This window comes from Cyrtonyx montezumae, unplaced genomic scaffold (assembly GCF_038088225.1).
Source record: "Cyrtonyx montezumae isolate F1298 unplaced genomic scaffold, pur_monq_1.0 scaffold_23, whole genome shotgun sequence".
Lineage (NCBI taxonomy): Eukaryota > Metazoa > Chordata > Aves > Galliformes > Odontophoridae > Cyrtonyx > Cyrtonyx montezumae.
The window spans coordinates 11,208,641-11,222,748 of record NW_027071970.1 but is presented as its reverse complement, the minus strand read 5'-3'; the positions used below and the strand labels follow the sequence as shown (position 1 = coordinate 11,222,748).

The window sequence follows — 14,108 nt, the reverse complement described above, 5'->3', positions numbered from 1 at the left end:
TTCTTCCTCAACGCTGATAGAAATCTGCTGTGTTTCAGGGAAAATAAGTACGTTCCACCTGGAGGGAGGAACAGGGATGTCCTGTCTTGGGGAAGTGGAAGACAAAATTCACCAAGGATGGGCCAGTCTGGATCAGGCCCACCGATTTCAAGGTCTGGATCCCACACTTCGGATTTCAGTCCTAACTCTGGAGCAGATCAGAGAGTAGTTAACGGAGGCAAGTATCTGAAATTTAAATTAATGTGTCTTAGAAAAGTGCAATAAATTACCTAATCACATTGAAACTGCCTATGATGTGGTTTTAGGATGTGTATTTAAGAAGCTGCTTACTGTGTATCGTTTAATACAGAGGTGTTGATTTTCATCTGGGTTTAACGTGTTGATAACGAAACACTTGTTTGAGTGCATCTTATGTAGCTTTGCAGAGCAGCAGTGTCACCTGTTTTCTACCTTTGTCTTAGATGATGGTGCAGTCTGCAGCTTTAAAGGTGAAAAAGTGCTTTTTGTATATATGTATATTTTTAATTATTATGTATTACTGCTTAGCTCTCTTGAGGAATAGCAATACTGACATCTAGTGAAAGGGAGGTGGCAGCTGTACTGGAGGAAGCATCTGCCTTCCTTCCTGGTGCTTGGATCAGTTCTGCTTCCTATTATAGACGATAGAACAACTTGCTGGCTTCACCATGGGTGGAGAAACCATTGATGGGAAAGTAGGAGAAGTTATTGTAGGAAAATCAGTCAAGTCTTCTCTCCAAATAGTTACTTGAGTATTTTCTGCTGTATGCATAAGTAATATTTATGAATAGACATTGCTAGGCACTGAAAAGTGAAAATCAGTGATTTATAAACTGCATACTGGTTTTTGAGAGATGGACTTTAGCAGTAGCCTGCCTTTTAGGCATTATTTTTATAGGTTAAAAGTACGAGATTACTGTGAATAAAAAATAATAGTAGCTCAAAAAAAAAAAAAAAAGAAAAGCATAATGCTCAAGTGCTTCTATCTGGAGAGGAAGTCTGAGAAATATTTAAAGGTAAGTGAAACTTTCTTCTAAAATAGAGTCAAATGTATAAAGGATGTAAACAGTCCTGCCCAAACAATGCTAAAGTTGAAATTTGTACTACTTGTGGTTTGTGCCATCCTATTACTTCGCTGAATCAACATCATACACTTAGCATACTCAGAATGGCTTATAAATAAAATGCCTTTGGTTTGAAAACAGTGAACCCTTTATCCTAGATTAAAATACCACATTAATACTGCAGGTAACTGATAGAAGCATAGATGTCAGGATTCAGACACTGAACACCGCTGTTTTTTGTAAAGATTTAGTTCCTAGAAGTGATACTGCTCATCATTTAGTTTGGAGGGAGCAGTTTGTGCATTCAGTCCTACACGTGAAGCACTGTATGAGAACCTCTGGTAGCTGATGGAGGACCGATGCGTACTGTAGAACATAGATATGATAGGCTAACAGATCAAACTTTACTGTCTATTCCTTAGTAGTATTTGTAGATCCTAATTAACCCTTTGGGGAATTTGTGACATTCAGATGTTAAATTTGACCTGAAGCAGAGACAAGAACCTTACAGAAACGACGTTATTGGTTGCAAAAATAAATTAACCTATCCCCAAAGGGTTAAACGTGAGAAATCATTTTGTCATATTTTACTTTTTTTTTTTTTCTGTTGACCTTTTTCCCCATAATTTTTTCTTTAGTTTTTATACTTTCCTTCATATCATTTGTTCTGTCAGGTGTTCCCTGGCCATCGCCTTGCCCATCTCCTTCCTCTCGCCCACCTTCTCGCTACCAGTCAGGTCCCAACTCTCTTCCACCTCGGGCAGCCACCCCTACACGGCCGCCCTCCAGGCCCCCCTCGCGGCCCTCCAGGCCCCCGTCTCACCCCTCTGCTCATGGTTCTCCAGCTCCTGTCTCTACTATGCCTAAACGCATGTCTTCAGAAGGTACAATACCACGATTTGTTCATGTTTTTGTTTGTCTTTGTTTAACTCCTTTGTGAGTTTAATTACAAAATTGTTTTTCCTCTTCATTACTTAACCTATAATTTGTGTTTAACTTTAGTTTATCAGACTATTTCTATTAACCTTTTATTTGAAGAACTTTACAAAAACAAAATAAAGCTGTGAAAATTTCCCAAGTTGGTATGAAATGAACTCAGCTTTGTAAACGCTGCTCAGTGTCTTAACCAACAACAGCATGCAGGACCTGATAAGTTTAGAGAGCACTGTCAGGAAGATCAAATTATAAAAAAAAATCTAAAAAACATGAAGACAGTTGTTCCACAAAAAGCAGTTTCAGATTTAACTGAAATGATTCAGTCACCTTTTGTTTATTAAAAAAAAAGGTCAAAAACCAAAACTATTTAAACAAGTGCAGTATGGTATGGGATAGGATGAGCTGCTTCCAAGATGAATCAGTAAAAAAACATTAGGTCTAAGTTTGCACTGAGGCAGAACAAGTCCCTAGTAGCCAGATGCGTGCAGGGAAACTTTGACCCACGATCCTTGGTAACTGTAAGCTTCTGAATTTTTATTGTAAGTGCACATAAAAATAGAAAAAAGACTGTTCTGCACAGTACAGTCTGGCAATCCTGGAAGAATGTAAACAGGTTATTCTAAGCTCCCTGGAAATGTGCACTCTCTCTGTTGTCACAGGCTCTGCTGGAGCCAGGTGAGAGAAGTGTGCTCATTGAATCAGTAGCATGTTCTACAGCTTGCCTGATAAATGCTCAGCATGATCCATAACCAGAAAGTGGACAGCAGTGAACGTGTCTTCATGGTGTTCTACTGCCAATTACATTTTTCACTGTGAGATTTCTTTGAAGTAGTAAAATACAAAGAATCTGTGTCCAAATTCAGTTATTTTTTGAGCACTTGCAATTGACTTGTCAGGCATGCAGTGAACTGCTTACTGCAACAAGAGAATTGCTGGAAAGTGTGTATTATGTAAAATAGCTGCCTGCTTATAATTTGGATTCAAGTGTTCTTTAGATTCATGATTAAAATAGAGGCTAATGTTTAAAGTTTTATATATCCTGAAGAGTTACTTGGTATTTTAGAGCCTTATATAAGTGAAAGTAGAAAGTTGCTGCCTGAACTTCTGTCTGTTACTGATATAAATGAAAATTGAACTGTCATCAGCCAGATTTTTTATGCTCATGTACCATTTTTCCTTTTTTAGGTATCAACATTTGAGTCTGATCTTGTAAAGAAAATGTTATTAGGGTGTAGAGACTGTATGGCTGCTTAGGCTTGAGTTATAATTTTTCTGTGGCAGCTGTATAAACTGTTCAGAATTAGTGTATTCTCTCATGACTTCAGCTTCTGGTGTTAAGCGTGCATGACTGGAACCTTGGGATAACAAAAACTTGTTTAGTTGCCATTTTGCTGAGTTGATAATGAATTGTGGCCTGCTGCAGGCAATTCAGCCTCAGTGCAGAATGATCTGCTGCTCTGATGATCCCCAGCAGCATTGGTCAGCCAGTGTCGGTGGCTGCTCTGTCAATGTTTGGCATCACTGACCACCTGACAAAAGTAATGCAGGACTTCTTTTTTTTTCCTCTTGGAAATGTTTGATGGTCCAGATCTGTGATTATCCTGCAGGAGCTGGGCCACTAATTTTGGGGGGGGCTTTTCTTGCTGTAAGCAATATTGGATGCTTGGATTCAGATATTTTCAATCACTTCTGGTAAAACTTATTTCTAAATATCATCTAAAGTGCATTTTTCTTAGTAAGCTGATGAGGATGCTGCTAGTCTGGCTGGACCAATGGCTTGTTTTTTTTCACTTCACAGATCCCTGGTTCTAGTCTATGCCAGTATGATTGTATTATTGCATTACTGAGAGTTACTAGGTTAAATTCACTTTTATATTTTGGGTATGCTTTGTGATGGATGTGAAGTACTTATTGTGTGGGGTTGTCTTTTTTCTCAGGGCCTCCACGGATGTCTCCTAAGGCACAACGGCACCCTCGAGGTCACAGAGTCTCTACTGGTAGGGGTACAATTTCAAGTGGCTTAGAATTTGTATCTCATAATGCACCAGGGGAAGCATCTACTACTGCAGTGGCACGAGGCAGCCCTTCAGGTGGGACGTGGTCATCAGTTGTCAGTGGGGGTAGGTAAAGCTTGGCTTATTGCAGATGGCTTGCCAGGGGTACCTTAGAGTCTTAATGCTAAGCAGAATGCTGCGTTTCTAGACTGTTCAGGGTCTGAATACACTGGTTTGCAAACTTAGCTTGCTTAGATGTAGCTGGAGAAGGATGTTACCAGGTAGTTTAGTGAAACAACTGGTGAGTTGATCCTTAAAGTATAATACTGTCCGAACTGCAGAGAGGATAAGTCAGCTGCTGTATGAAAGGAAGGAAAAATGTGGGTGTTAGTTGTTGAAAGAAAGAACCTTCTGGAATGTTATTGAAGGAGATGAGAAAATGCTAGATATCTTTCTACTGAATTTGGTTAATGGCAGTATAGCTGGATTGTTATGGTTCACAAACGAGTGAGGTATTTGGGTAGAGGAAAGCTGGCATTGCAAGAAAAGATGAAATGATACTCAAGTGAAGTTGGATGTACTTTTTTCTTTAAAAAGCGATGCAGATTTTAAGTGGTCGTTTTGTGTTTGTCGTGAGTACTGTAGCAGCAGGTATAATCAGTGTCTTCTCTGAATCAGCTAACATACTTTTTTTTTTTTTTTCATGTTTGACTTTAAATATTAAGCTCAGTCTCGTGACAGCAGCCCTGGTTTTGTAGTTGGGACTGTGTTCTGGTCAGTCGTCAGCAGCTGAGCGCTTTCTTGATTCCAGGTGGAAGTGAGCAACAGTTCAGAGTCTGATACTTCTTAGTGGTGTTAGAATTCTAGAGAAGGGCAGTGGGAAAGAACTTGTTAGAAAGCAAGTATGACTTCCTGCCTAATACATAGACAACCCCATAGTCCTGGTTGCCTTGTGGAAAAGTTTTAAACGCTTCTGTTCTGGCACTCTCTCCAATTCATCTTTCCTCCCTACCCCAACTTGATATATCACTGCTATGCAAGTAGAACTTTCTTCTTGCTCTCTTGAAGTTTATGTATGAGTGTATGACATAAAGAAGCTAGCTAGCCACTGTGGGATGAGCAGGAAGCAGGAGGTACAACTTACCTTTTAAAAAATATACAGCTTTCTTTGCTGCTTTTAATGCATGCTCAAAAGTGGACATCGTATCTTCTTTCAGTAAGATATGCTGGGTTTTGTTCTTTTTAATTTTTGTTTTTTGCAGCTGACAAACCTCCAAAGGAGGAAGTGCTGTGAAGAAGAAGGTGATGGGGTTTTTTTGTTTTTTTTTCCCCCAGCCTTTCAAAAAATGTTTTCTATCTGTTTGTATGGAGATACGACCACCTTTTTCTGTTCTGTCTGAAACTTTGTTAATGTGAGCTCTTGGACCACTGAGGGGCCAGAGACCACATTGCAGTTCCTTGGTGGGTCTGAAGAGCAGTGATATATGTTAGGGGACTATCTGCAGGAAAATTGCACCATTTATCTGAAATGCTGCATTGTAAAGAACTAAGAGATGTACCTGAAAGGTAAACAGGTTTTCAATCACTAAATAATGTTCGATTGAGTATATTAAAGCATGTTCTTAGTCATTTTAAGATTAAGCGAACTGCTGAGCAAATGAAGAAACTTATCCTATAACTGTTTTTTCCTGTTTGTTTCTAGTTCCAAGATTATCCCCTAAAACACACAGGCCTAGGTCTCCGAGGCAGAGCAGCACTCCTGCAGGACCAGCTCTGCCTTCTCCTCAACCTGGTACTATTCCCACTGAATCTGTTGCCATGCCTGTTCCAGCTGCCTCTCCAACACCTGCCAGCCCTGCATCCAACAGAGCAGTTACCCCTTCCAATGAAGGTGAGTAACCCTCACTAGCTGGCAGATGCTTACCTTGCCTCATCTCTGAAAATGAAAATGCCTTTACAAGACCAAAGCTGCTTTATTAAATGATGGGAGAAATTCTGACTGATGCGTTTAATTTTTCTATGGACTGAGTTCCTTTTTTTCCCCGTGATGATGACTTTGAAGTAAGGTTCAGAAGGCTTTTTAATCAGAATGTGCTTAATTTCCTTTGCCCTTTAGGATGTATGGAAGTATGGGTGCTTGACCTAATTTGGGACTTTTTTCCAAGTGGAACTTTTTGCTGTTTTCTCATTTAAAGAAACTCAGATCACTGATTTCATAGGCTATTTATTATAAGCATAGTGAAAGAACAAACATTTCAAGAGTACAGTCAAAGATTTGACTCTCAAGATTACAAGTGAAGCGCTTTTCCATGGGAAATAATTTCATTTTAAAGTTTTTTTTCAGCCTAGCTAAGGATCTGTGTATGACTGGGAGGAGTGTGTTTGGCTGGAACACTTTCATTTGGTTAAATAACCATAGGATGGGCAAAGAGGAAGAATAACTCTCCAGACCCTAAAGAGGTAGCAGGAAATGTGTAACATAGGGATTTTCTTTTTGAAGCTAAATGTGGTAAAATCTCTTTTTTGTTCCTATCTCGTCATCTCTTTTTAGTCAGTTCGAGTTGTGTGTCAGAGAATAACTTTGGCAATTTCTTTTCTAGCTAAAGATACCAGGCTTCAAGACCAGAGGCAAAATTCTGCAACTGGAAACAAGGAGAATATAAAGCCAAGTGAGACTTCTCCTAGTTTTCCTAAACCTGAAAACAAAGGTTTGTATTGAAAGCTTCCATAAATACTTGAGTAGTGTGTAATTCTGTGCACTAAACCTGTGATATTGACTAGTTTAGTTAGTGTTTTAAGGAAGACTTTAAGGCAGTCCATCTTGGGTGTTGTATAGGGAAAATAAGATCGTGCAGTGACAGATCTACAGTTTTAAGTGTTCTTGACTCATTTAATTTACTCAAAGTATAGAGACATACATGTGGATTATGTGATTATTTTTTTTTCCTTTTTTTCTTTTTCCTCCTGGTCTGGTTGGGTTTTTTTTACTAAGAGCTGTGCACACAATACTTCTGGTCATTTTCACTTGTTTTTTTTACCTACACTTCATCCTGTTACGCCTTAATGTTACTTTTTCCTCTGCAGCATTTTTCTCAAAAAAAAATCCTCTTACATTGTGGAACTTGTTCAGCATTTCACCTTTAACGGATATTTTTGAGATGCTGGCATGTTATGCTTTGAGGGTTCTGTTGCATGCTTCTTTGTGTTCATCTGGGTTCTGTAGTCTTTATCTCAGGGCTTCTGTCTTAGTGTGTGATGTGTTAGAATTATAGATATGTCAGTTATGTAATGCCTTGTTTATACAGACTATTTCTCTGCCCTTATACATGCAGTTCATGGAATGATACCAAATCACAGATAAAGTGATACAGCTGCATTTAATTTGTAGATGTATAAACAGGATCTTTTTACAAATTTAGGAATGTGGGGGTTAGAGATAAAAACCTGAATTACAAATGCTTGGACAATTCTGGTTTTATATTTGGCAGGTGTATCTCCAATTGTTTCAGAACATAGAAAACAGATTGATGATTTAAAGAAATTTAAGAATGACTTTAGGGTAAGTTTCTCTGTATGCTAACTTAATGGTGTCATAGTTCTCACTCATCCAGATTACTTGAATGAACTGAATGCATTGTGTATGTTAACAGGAAAACATTTCCTTAAAACTTGTGCTCAATTTGTGAAAATGTCCATAAGAGCTCACACTAAATGTTATAAAATTCAGTGCTAAGTTTTTCTTGTCCAATTGCCTACTGCACGAGTGTGCATATCAACTTAAATACTGTACACTGAAAATGCTGACCAAAACCTGTGTGATAATTAGGTACTAAGAATTAACACATTATGCTGCGGATGGTAGAGCTGCTTCAGTGTTTAATGGAGGGTTTTGCTGAGGGAAACTGAAATAGCTACTTGTAGAGTGTAGGCTTAAAACATTGTCAGTGTTGTTTTTGTTTGGTTTTTTTTCTATAGAAATGTTTGTTTGAAAAGGTCATTTCCAAATGATTAAGACCTATGGGACTGTTGTACTCCATGATGGTGTTAGGTTGTCACTCCTAGTTTTGTGTATTAATGTAATAAACATGTACCTTGGGTTCTCTTCCAGTTACAGTCAAGTTCCTCTTCAGATGCAGTGGATCAGCTGCTAAACAAAACCCGAGAAGGTGAAAAATCGAGAGATGTAGTTAAAGAAAAGACAGAACCAACCCCTAAAGAACCTATCATAGAAACTGGCAGTAATACTAACTCTAACGGTGGCAGTAGCAAACCTAATAGTCCAAGTATTTCTCCATCAATAAGTAATAGTTCCGAGCAAAAGCGAGGGCCTGAGGTAACTTCACAAGGTGTACAGACATCTGGGCCTGGAAGCAAACAAGATAAAGAGGATAAAGAAGAGAAGAAGGATACTTCTGAGTGAGTAACTTATGTCTTCTAGAATAAGCAAATATGTTATTAGCTTTTAATTGTTAGTAGAAATGCTATTATGAGCATGAAGTATTCTAATGTTGATGTGGCCAATGTACGTTGTCTGTTATTGAACAACGGAGACAGCAGATGAGATGCCTGTGTTGAATGAAATCCATCTTATGGATCAGTGGTAGATGATTGCATGTGTAGCCCTAGTCCTCTTGGTGCCTGTTCTGTGTCTAGATGATGATTTAAATGTTTTCCTGCCCCATATGTGCTGAAGTATCAACAGCAGGAAAACTTCTTTATGGAGAAGTGTAGTAAGAGTAGTGACAGTGAGAGGGGCTTTTTGCATGCCATGTTGTCTGAGTTCTCAGAAATGGAGTCTGTAAATTTATAATTGTTAGGGAGTTCTGCATATGTGCTGTAATGGAATAATGCTCAGTGTTATTTTTTGTTGTTCTTCATGTTTAGGCAAGTTAGAAAATCAACACTTAATCCTAATGCAAAAGAATTCAACCCTCGATCTTTTGCTCAGGTAAGTTATTCGATCCTGTTTAACATTTGTTCAGAGGCAGACTTTTTACATGGAACATAATCAAGCTAATCTTGCATATGCATTGCTGAACTCTGTTTGTAGCCGAAGCCTTCTACTACGCCAACCTCCCCTCGCCCACAAGCTCAACCAAGCCCTTCCATGGTGGGCCATCAGCAGCCAACTCCAGTGTACACTCAGCCTGTTTGTTTTGCACCAAATATGATGTACCCGGTTCCAGTGAGTCCAGGCGTGCAGGTAAAGTTCAGCATGTGATGCAAATGGTTTACCCTTTTCAGATGATTGTCAGCCAAGTGGGGAGACTTAAGACATCTGAGTTGAGAGAGGGTAATAGTACACCTCGTATTACTCCCATAAATGTGAGAACAATTACATTGTTGTTCAGTTTTAGCTGTGTAAATACTGACTTTCCCCAGTGGCCTTTCGACCTGAGAGCTATAATAATCTCAAACACTTGTAAATTCCAACAGCTGTTACTTGCATTTATAGTTAATCTGTGCAGACCTCCTCCCCAGTGCTCCCAGCACTAGGGTTTCAGATCAAACTCTGCTATAAAGTTGTCTTATTTAATGCATTGCTTGCAGTAGCAATATTAGCATTAGTTGGCTGGTTATTGCCAACCACATGGTCTTGCTTGGTTGTACATGCAGACTTAGTCACAGTGGTAAAAGAAAACGTAGGTTAGGCAGAGGTCACTAAACCATATTTGAAATTTGGAATTTTTTTTTTCTCTCCTCCTTTTGGTCAAAGTGGTTGTTAGTTATTAAAAAAAAACATGGCTAACAACAATCCAACTGTGGTTAAAGGTTTTTGTAGAGGAGGAGGTGATTGATCTTGTGCTAACTCTGCTCTTGTAATGTGTTAACAAAATACTCAGTATGCTCAGAATGCGTTAATGAGTAATTTAGTTGTCAGTTTCAACAAGGTCACAAGAACTCTTGTTAGGAGTTTGCAAGAAACTTGCGTGAGGCTTCAGTCTTATTTCAAAACTCTTAAGATAGCCAAGAAACATCTTCAGTGCTTTTTTCACTACTGTTAGATATACTTGGATGTTACTAGCTGGCTTTTAGCGGCAGTATTTTTATACTGTGCTGTATGACATTGGTGAAGAGCTGAACTGTTAAATATGTTAACCTAAGGCATTACATCATTTGTATAAATTGTCTCTGAATAGAGTTTGATATCTAGGATATGGTTGATCCCAATGACACCAGTTTCATGGTGGAAACTTATTACCAAGAGTTCTGATATGTCACAGTGTGTGTTGTGTTTGTCAGCTAATAGCGTCAGTCAAGTTTTAAGAAGAAAAAATGGCTTCAAATATAATTAGAGGTCATTGTATTTTCTTAATTATTTTTTACTCAGAGTAAAATGTATGAAAGCTGTTCACCCTGACACAGATGCATTCATGCTTTTAAAAGGAATGTTTAGCTTAAACTCTTCCTTCTGTTTCAGCCTTTGTATCCTATACCCATGACACCCATGCCAGTGAACCAAGCCAAGACATATAGAGCAGGTAAAGGTGAGAATAATACTGCCTGTTTGGTTCTTAGTTTGCATGCAGCATGAACAAAATAACAAATGTTTGTGCATTTTCTAACCCGTGTGCTTTTGCTTTCAAATTGGTATTTTAAATACTGCTTAAATGAAGGCACGTTAAATGGAAATAGGCATTTGTAGGTAATGTAATTTGGCCAAATAGTTGTAAGTTTGTGTGGCACAGCACTGCTGTTTTGGGAATTTGATTTTGCAAACTGGAAAAGGTTTCTGTTACTTGGAAAAGTAGTGTAAGCTGTTTTGCTTCCTATACTTCATAAATGTTACAGATTTGTTTAAAAGGGAACTTTGTGTTTTCTCCATACTGATTTGCAGCAGGGTCCTGAGTGGTGCCTTATCAGAGTGTTTCTGACAATGAGAAGAATCTGTTTTTGTTTTTTTTTTTCTTTTCAGAATGAGTATACTTATGCATCTGCAAATAACTTTTCCTGGTTCCAGTTCGTTCTTTTGCATTCCCACTGCAGCAGTAGCTGAACAGCTGGACTAACAGTGCCATGATTTTAGCAAGTGACACCTGTGGCTGCATATTTTGAGATGTACTCATCTCTACAGTACAGAGAAGGAGCATAGAAATTGATGGTCCTGTTTTTGTAGCCTCATTTCAGATATTGATCTAATTCATTGTAGTGCATGCTGTCTTGCAGTGTTGTACTGTTATCTGTGATGGAAGTCCAGTGCTGCAGCTCAGCTGTTGCTGTAGGAAATCATTTGAAAGAGCAGTTTTGCTGTTTAGAAGTAGACAAGTGGCCTTTTTGATAGCCAGGAAGACAGAAGCCTGCGATATATTTCTATTTCAAAGTCCCCTAGTTTCATTGTGGCCTGACTAATGAAATCTTTTGGTTGCTGATGCTTAATGTTTGAATTAGGAGCATCCTGATGGGTACTCCTGCCCTGTGAGGCCCATCTCTGTTCAGAATTCCTTTCCCAAGTGTCATTATTTCCTCTGTGTCCATTCTGCATGTGACATAGCTCTGAAGAAGCTGCATGTGTTAGAGTTCAGTGTTTTTACCCTGTTCAATTTGCATCAAGTATTTACTTTTTTCAGTTGCTGATTTGCTGTGTAAATGCAATCATTGTTGAGTGAATTTAATGACATCTTCAACATTTCCCTCTCCCTAAGAAGTCTGACACCACTGGACTCTGCAGTGGAGTTTACATATGCTTGAGTTAGCTTAGTTATTAATTGCACCCTCACTGCAGCAAACCAGAGCTCACTTGGAGCTGTCATGCCCTGTTGCTTAGTCCCACACTGTGGTGCTCTGCTCTTTTAATCTTTTCTGCTCTCCAATTATTTCTATTCCTTTTCTTCTATGGATTGACTTTTCCCCTTCAGTGCAGATCGTGATCTAAAAGTGACTTTATGCTGTCCTGAAGGATAGCACAGAGATTAAGAGATGCAAATACCTGAAATTGCAGCTGTGTGGAGAGCTTTATTCTGCTCTCTTCAGCCATGAGCACAAGTAATGTTAACACTCAGCTTTCCAGTTGATGGAGCAGTTGCTGAGTTGTTCCCATAGTGGATAAATTAAGCCTTTTGAAGGGGATAGGACCAAACTGAATTATTGTGGGTATCCTGACATAACCCTTCTCTTTTGTTGTTGATTCTTGTCAGTCTTTTTCTCTCTCCACCTTCCTTTCTTCACAAAAAAAGCAGGCCTGGGTTTGTGGCTGTGTATATGTCTTAAAATGCAGTGATGACTGATGAAATGTTTCTTGGAGGAGTTACTTTTTGCTGCTTTCTGATAGAGGTGTAACGTGGAGGTTAAAAATGAGCTTTTGTTTGATAACAGTGCTACTGTAATGTTTAAAAGCTTTCAGTAAAACTAACGTTTTTCATCCTGTACTTCTAATGCAAGGTGCTCTTTGCTTTGCAGTACCAAATATGCCACAGCAACGGCAAGACCAGCATCATCAGAGCACCATGATGCACCCTGCCTCAGCAGCAGGCCCTCCAATTGTAGCTACACCACCTGCTTATTCAACACAGTATGTTGCATATAGTCCCCAGCAGTTTCCTAATCAGCCTCTTGTGCAGCATGTGCCACACTACCAGTCTCAGGTAAGAGTCCTTTTGGCGTATGTGATACGGCACAACAAATAATCGAGTGGTTCAGTCCCAGATACCATACTGTCTCCAGTCTTAGGAAGTCAGTCTGAAAGGTTTCTCTTTTCTGGAGCATATTTGGTGTTGCAGTGTGCTTCAAAGCCTTTAACAGATTTTAAGGTCAATTAAGTTATTGACGTTTATTACTGATATTACCTTTTTTGAGCGGTTCCTTTCAGGTCAGGGGCAGGACATCTAGTTATGCTGTAAAAATAGACAAATTGTACTCTCAGTTCAAAGGCTTTTAAATAAACATATTTAATTGGATAAATATGTAATTATGTACATCAGCTTACGTAATTAGAGTGGCAGAAATTAGACACGCTAGTGGTTTTTGTCAGTTTCTAATCCACTGTGGAAAACATCCTTATGTTCTTAGGGCAACTGGGCTAAGTGTGATAGTATGAAATTCTTGGTTTGCTCTGTGTTTTCAGTAAGGCCAAGCTCTTGCTCTTTCTAAGTACATAATTATTGTTTAGATCAGACTTAGTTTCTTATAATACTCTTCTAATTAACTGCCTGTTTTTTCTTATTTCTGTTGAATGCAGCATCCTCATGTTTATAGCCCTGTAATACAGGGCAACGCTAGAATGATGGCACCACCAACTCATGCACAGCCTGGTTTAGTATCTTCTTCTGCAACACAGTATGGTGCGCATGAACAGACGCATGCTATGTATGGTAGGAAACGTTTTGTGTTATATGTAACTTTTTAAGCTCTTACATTGTGCAGGGATGTATTTAAATCTCGAGGTTCAAATATGGGTATCACTCAAAATTACACCAGTAAATGTGGTTTATATATCATAAGGTGATGAGCAAAGCATTGAAAACTGAGCCACCTGGTTAAAATGAAAACTCGAGTGTGCTGATTTCAGTAGGATGCCAGTGACCAAGATGAAATTTCAAGCTGGGAGCTGCTAAAGGATATCTACTGAAAGAAGTTTGTTCAAGTTTCTTGATGCCCTTGACACAACATCCCTTGATTGTTTCTTGTTTATAAGTAGGACTGGTTTTATTGCAAGGCTCTGACCTCAGTTTCAAAACTTGACTTTAGTTCTGACAACTAGTGAAATGCTGTCTTTATACTACTAGCATTATTAACAGTATGAACACTACTGTCTAAGCAAAATAAAACTTGTGTTGCTTACCTTTCTTCTTTGGTAAGTCAAGATATAAGTATTGCAAACAACTCCTGTATTGCTTTGACTTCAGTCTCCAGCATTATCAGATGAGCATATTTCACTTAAAGTGAAATGGCAAAAATGTGGGTTTACCTTGTTACAAACTATCATGTGAAGAACTTCTAAAGCATTACAAATGTATGGTAAATCAATGCCCCAGTGGGAGGGGAAAACCTCACTGCAAAACATGCTGTGGAAAGAGGTAGAATCAAGGTTGCTAGAAGGCTTGAACATTGTCATGAATTGTCAAAACGACAGATGGTCTCTTGAAAACATTTCAATACT

The 14,108-nt window shown here is 38.7% G+C and overlaps 1 protein-coding gene across 10 annotated transcripts in view; it reads left to right on the top strand.

Moving 5' to 3' along the window:
- ATXN2 (ataxin 2) overlaps nt 1-14,108 on the top strand; it is a 49,699-nt gene that overhangs the window by 20,936 nt on the left and 14,655 nt on the right. For 3 of the 10 annotated variants that reach the window (XM_065739248.1, XM_065739254.1, XM_065739246.1), the window contains exons 9-20: nt 39-217; nt 1,757-1,966; nt 3,956-4,138; nt 5,715-5,903; nt 6,613-6,720; nt 7,501-7,571; nt 8,121-8,428; nt 8,897-8,960; nt 9,063-9,215; nt 10,434-10,494; nt 12,410-12,594; nt 13,188-13,320. In XM_065739248.1, coding sequence (XP_065595320.1) covers nt 39-217; nt 1,757-1,966; nt 3,956-4,138; nt 5,715-5,903; nt 6,613-6,720; nt 7,501-7,571; nt 8,121-8,428; nt 8,897-8,960; nt 9,063-9,215; nt 10,434-10,494; nt 12,410-12,594; nt 13,188-13,320 — 1,844 coding nt within the window. Of the gene's footprint in view, nt 1-38; nt 218-1,756; nt 1,967-3,955; nt 4,139-5,714; nt 5,904-6,612; nt 6,721-7,500; nt 7,572-8,120; nt 8,429-8,896; nt 8,961-9,062; nt 9,216-10,433; nt 10,501-12,409; nt 12,595-13,187; nt 13,321-14,108 lie in introns of all 10 variants that reach the window. The other 7 variants (XM_065739247.1, XM_065739253.1, XM_065739245.1 and 4 more) reach the window with 5 other exon arrangements.